Source organism: Lontra canadensis, unplaced genomic scaffold (genome assembly GCF_010015895.1).
Source record: "Lontra canadensis isolate GAN:19392208 unplaced genomic scaffold, GSC_riverotter_1.0 scaffold7, whole genome shotgun sequence".
Taxonomy (NCBI): domain Eukaryota; kingdom Metazoa; phylum Chordata; class Mammalia; order Carnivora; family Mustelidae; genus Lontra; species Lontra canadensis.
This window is the reverse complement of record NW_022631001.1, coordinates 27764349-27770629: the sequence shown is the minus strand read 5'-3', so window position 1 is coordinate 27770629 and position 6281 is coordinate 27764349. Positions and strand designations below refer to the sequence as shown.

General features: G+C 36.8%; 1 protein-coding gene across 1 annotated transcript; it reads right to left on the bottom strand.

The window, feature by feature from the left end:
• Positions 1–4198: 4198 nt before the first annotated feature.
• On the bottom strand, positions 4199–5137 carry LOC116865337 (olfactory receptor 52J3). The gene has a single exon (XM_032853609.1). It carries the CDS (start codon positions 5135–5137, stop codon positions 4199–4201), a length of 939 nt encoding a protein of 312 aa, XP_032709500.1.
• Positions 5138–6281: the final 1144 nt, after the last annotated feature.

The following is a 6281-nucleotide window of genomic DNA, read 5'->3' as shown; positions in this document are numbered from 1 at the left end:
TGAGGGTTGTTGGAGCAGAGTTGGAGGGGATGAGTTAAGTGGGTGATGGGGGTTAGGGAGGGCACTTGTGATGAACACGGGTAATGTATGGAAGTGTTGAATCACTGATTCCCACTCCTGAAACTGATATCACACTGTGTCCACTGGAATTTACATAAAAATTGTAAAAAAAAAAAAAGAATGTGTAAATTATTACACAATTGAGTCATCACATCTTTCTCTGGCTCTGTTTTCTGTTTCTATTATTTTCCACTTCCAAGGACTCATGACTACATTGGCTCTGTTTCAATAGTCCAAGACACTCTCCCTGTCATGATCAACCTTAATCCCCTGTGCAAATTTAGTTCTTCTTTGCCATGAAACTGAACATATTCACAAATTCTGAAGATTAGGACAAGGACCTCTTTAAAGGGACATTATTCTGTCTCCAGGCAAATCTCCATCTCAGAAGGTACTTTCTAAGAAACCCGACCTGAAAGCATTGCTTAGCCAGGGTGTTTGAAGAACCTACCAAGAAATCACAATGGCAAAGAAAAACTCACAGTAAATAGTTACCAAATGTCCAAAGATTATTAACAAAATAAAAAAAAGAACTAACAATATAATAAGAAACTGTATAAAATCGAACTAAAAGTAAACCCTTCAGAGTTTTAAAATACATGTAGTTAGCAGCCTTAAAGAGAGGAGAGAGAGAGAATTACAATAATGAAGAAAGGGATTCTCATATGTGGAGTATAAGAAACAATGTAGAGGAGCATAAGGGAAGGGAGAGAAAACTGAAAGGGAAGTCATCAGAGAGGGAGACAAACCATGAAAGACTGAACTATGGGAAACAAATTAAAGGTTGCTGAAGGGGAGGTGGATGGGGGATGAGGCAACTGGGTGATGGGCATTAAGGAGGGCACAAGATGTGATGAGCTTGGGTATTATATGCAACTGATGAATGGTTGAACACTACATCTGAAACTAATGATGTGCTATGTGTTGGATAATTGAATTTGAATTTTAAGAAAAGGATCAAACATAGAAAATTTAAGTGTTGAAATAATTACATTAAGGGACTAAAGAATAGGGTGGAAACTGCTGAAAATAAAAATTGGGGGTTTTAAGAATAAACATATATTTTTAGGATTATAGTAAAACAAATAAATAATAGAAGGAAAGAAAAATTAAAATATATGGAATAAAGATATTTATTCCATACCTTATGGAATAAATATTCCATAAGATTTTTATTCCATATCCTTATTTTTACATATTTACAAAAGAATATGGTGGTAAGTGGGGAAGGAACTATTTAAAGAAATAAAGTTTGAAAAGTAATAGAGAAATATCTAGAAGTAATAGATATATGGTATATATCATGTAAGAAAAGAAGGACTGATTGAATACTGAACATGCCTTTTTTAAAAAATTTATAAATCTAGACGCATAATGAAATTTCTGAACACTGAAATAAAGATGATTCCAAAAAAAAAAGAGAAAAAAATCTTTCAAAAGAGTAGAAAAATAACTGGCATATTTTCCACTAACAACTTTAGTTGCAGGAAAACAAAAAGTTGAACAATGAATTCAGAAAGGTTGTGGAATAGAACTTGGTTCCAAAATTCTATTAATTTTTAATTTATTTTTCAAATATGAGAGCAGATGAGGACATATTTAACCATGAAAATGCAATTAAATATTACCAACGAGGTGGGGTTGTGGCAGTGGGAAAAATAGATATTCTCCACAAACACTTTGAATCCCAGAGCGAGAAAATATTCATGAAGATTTATTGCAGAAAGCAATAATTAAAAATATATATGATCAAATAAAATGGACATTTAAAAAGGTTTTTTAAGCCTAGAAACACAGCTCCAGGTAATTCCAAAATGAGAGATATAGATATACAAGAACAGGACAAAGCAAAAGAGGGCTAGAATTTTTGTTTTGTTCAGAGTAGGGTAGCTACAAATTACTATAATTAGAAAACTAATATTTAACTAATGCTAGGCAACAAAGTTATATTAAGGAAGCAAGAAAGTTAGAAAAAAGGAAAGTATTGAAAAATATGAATTTTTTTAAAATTTTTATCTTTTTTTGTGTTTCAAAATTTCTTGTTTATGCACCTCACCCAGTGCTCCATGTAATACATGTGAAATTTTTAAGAAGTGATCAAAAACAATGATGAAGAAATCAGAAATATGTTCTTATTGACAATTCTGCTACTCAATAATTTTACTGCAAATTATAAAAACCTGCTTAAACATCTGAAAATACACCAAGAAATAAATGCAAGGAAATGCAGGATACTTTCTAATTAAAAAATAATAATACTATGAATATCTATTAATTAAGAGATGACAGCATAAGTAAAACCAAATGTTAAAAAATAAAACATGAAATATTTTAAGCCATATAAATAAATAACAAATGACCTAATTAAAACATTGTGACTGGGGTGACTGGGTTAAGCCTCTGCCTTTGGTTCAGGTCCTGATCTCAGGGTCCTGGGATCGAGCACGGTATCAGGCTCTCTGTTCAGCAGGGAGCCTGCTTCCTGCGCTCGCTCTCTCTCTGCCTGCCTCTCTGCCTACTTGTGATCTCTCTGTCTGTCAAATAAATAAATAAAAATCTCTAAAAAGAAAAAAAAAAAAACATTGCGATGGTTATAAAATTTAAAATTTCTGTACTGTATGTCAGATAAACAAATGATACATTTTTCCTCTGGAAAAATAGGACAAAATTTGTATTGGAGCAGTGTTGAAATTAATTTCCACCTTTATTCTGTGTATATTTTTATTGAGCAACATATTTGAGATGAGTTCAATGTTTGAAGGTTGTTAATTCATGAGTTGTAGGAACAAAGGTCTGCACTATACATTTACTTTAGTTTTTTTCATAAATAATCTGAAAAAAAAAAAATTTTAATGTAAAGCAATATGACAAGTTCGATGATGCAAGAGGTCATTGCTTGGTCTTTGGGAAATATTACTATTGAATTAACTAAAAGCCATCAGTAGGATCAAAAAAAGGTTGACTATTCACAGATTAGTTTGAAAACTTACACATCAAAGTCAGTGGAGGAATGAGAGATAGATTATGGGCCTAGAATGAGAGCCCTTGCATTTGGGCAGGGAGTATTTCATGGTCAAATGCAGATTGAGAGGAAAAAAGTGAATAAAATGACAGGCAAAGGCCAGCATGCATCACATAAATAGAGAAAATACAATACACGATTGAATTATAAAACTACACTTGTATTTATGGGCCTAACTACAGGGAGAGTCAGTGATGTGGTACTGTTGATATGTAAGAAATAGTTTTGAGGGGCACTTAGTTGGCTCAGTTGGTTAAGTGTCAACGCTTGATTTCATCAGAGGTCATGATCCTAGGTTCCTGAGATTGAGTCCTGTGTCGGGCTCTGTGCACAGCATGGGAAATCTGTTTGTGATTCTCGCTCTCTCCCTCTGCCCTTCCTTCCCGCTCTCTCTCTCTCTCAAATAACTAAATAAACCTAAAAAATAACAAAAAAGAAATACTTTCAAAATTGCATGTTTGTTTTGGCTATCATTCCCCTGAATCTTACATGTTTGGCAGATCATTCCACTTCAAGCCACAGATTGGCAAAGATTTTTTTTTGAACCTATGAAGTTTGCTCTTTTTGAAGAACATAACACAATTCAAGCTCCACAAACCAGACATTTTGTGTTACTTTGGTTCATGGATATATCCCTAGCAATTAGAATTATCCAAGACATACAAAAAACACCAAATGAATGTAAATGAAAGGAATAATAAAGTGAATGCATGAATGAATGGACAAACCAAACCATTAAGTAGGATACAGGGTCAAATTTCCAGTGCCACATTTCTCTAATTACAGAATGCAAATAAATAAATAAATAAATAAATAACAGTATAATATGTTCTTTACCCAGAAAAAGAGAATCTTTCTCCTATGAAGGACTCTGCATGAAGACATGTGGACAGAGGCCACACAGCTCCATCCAAGACACTCCATTAGCCTTTGAACTTGAGCTCCAGTGACGTTTCCACAAGTCTTAGAATCCATTAGTCAGCAGCTAGGAATAAATCAAACTGTATCTCAAACTGGAAGCAACATATTAGGACTAGGAGTTGTTTGTTAAAGCAAGAACACACATGTTTTTCTAGATGCATCAAAATCCTTAGTGAAAGATTCATGACATGAGTCTTATCTTTTGATAAAAACATGGAGTACTCGCTCTCGAATCTGTTTGGTCCTTACACCATAAATGATGGGGTTGAGTGAAGGTGGGATAACCAAATAGAGGTTGGCAACAAGAATGTGAATGTAGCGTGGTATGTTGTGTCCAAATCGGTGAGTGAGGAAGGAGAACACTGAGGGGATATAGAAAACACAGATGACCCCAACATGAGAGCCACACGTGCTGAGCGCTTTTAGCCGAGCATCCTGTGATGGGAGGCGGAAGACAGCTCGCAGAATGTAAACATAGGAGATGCAAATAAGGACCAGGTTCAAGACAAAGAAGGAAACCACGAAGAGTCCGTAGATGGCATTGATACGGATGTTTCCACAGGACAGTTTTGCGATGCCCATGTGCTCACAGTAGGAATGAGCTATTACATGAGCCTGACAAAATGGCAGGCGGTAAATGAGATACACCATGGGAAGTGTAAGCACAACTGGACGAACCACAATACACATGCTGATGCCCACAAGCACCCGGAATGTCAAGATGGTCGTATAGTGGAGTGGAACACAGATGGCTACATAGCGGTCAAAGGCCATGGCCAGCAAGATCTCAGCTTCCATGCCAGTAAAAGTATGGATAAAAAACATCTGGGCCACACAAGCCCCAAAGTTAATCTCATGAGCATCAAACCAGAAGATACCCAGCATGCGGGGCACAGAGGTTGTGGAAAGGGCCAAATCGATAACTGAAAGGAGGGCCAGCAAGTAGAACATGGGCTCCCTCTGAAGGCTCTGCTCTGTCTTGATGACCAACAGAATTGTGGCATTGCCCAGTAAAGCCACAAGGTAAACTGAGCAGAAAGGCAGGGAGATCCAGGCATGGGCCCCTTCCAGACCCGGGATTCCAACGAGGAAGAATGTGGTTGGGTGAAAAATACTCCTGTTCTGGTATATCATGCTGTCACTGGTCAAAGGAGGTGAAACTCTCCTCTTCTAGGGGAAAAATGAGAGAGAGCAAGATGAAGAGGTCAGAAGAGAGATCAAAGTCTGAAGGGAATGTCATGTCACTTGCTGGCTCAGTGTTTCAGGATAGAGTTGATGTCAAGCTTAATACATAGTAAGTGTGCCAATGAAGGACATATAAGAGATACCTCACAGCCATTTGATAAGGCAGATCGAGGTCATATTGAGTTTCCACCCTCCTGTGGATTGAGTTCTAATCCCAAATATGGAGGCTTGCAGCAAGCTCAGTGAAGATTTCTAATAATTAGAGCTTATCATTCACTTTGAAGGAGAAAAGATGTGATTCCACTCTGGGAAATGTCACTCTGATGAGTGACATTGGCAATACCAAGACTACAGATGAGCTCAAGTGAATATACTAGAGAGGCAGTCAAAAATTCCTTTAAGCAAAAAAAAGACAGAGACATAGAAGAAAAAGAAAGAAAGAAAGAAAGAAAGAAAGAGGAAAGAAAAAGAAAGAAAGAAAGATAGAAAGAGGAAAGAAAGAAAGGAAAGAAAGGAAGGAAGAAAGAACCTACTTTTAAAAATTCATAATGAAAATAAATTCTAGATCCAGGAGTCTAGGTACTCACACAATTAAAATCTGAATTCTTCTGACTGATCTGTAAAAACTCTGACCCTGGCCCAGCAGCCTCTCATACACACCAGATCAGAGAATAAGGGCGACCCCTTGGGATGCCTGGCCAGGAGTAGAAACAGGAACTTATTATTTACAGGCAGCACCGAGTATCAGGTGGGAAAGGGTAAAGGAGGGTTGTCTAATGCCATGTCACACCTGTTCACTCTCACAACATATCCAGTACTCTCAGAGCACCTGTTATCTTATTGGTATTCATTTTACCACTGCTACGGAGCCAACACTCGGATACTTCCCTTACCAGTCCAAGACCCTGGGAAGAGAGGTGAGTTGGGTAAAAAGCCTCAAATGATTTGGTACTAGAAAAGATATTTTTTGCAGCCTTCATGTCTTAATAGAGAAGAGTCTAGTTCTGCAATGATCTGAAGGGTATGGAGAAAGACACTTAAGTAATGCCTTCAAAATATTACAGAATGCATCAAACAACTCTGAATGAGGTAA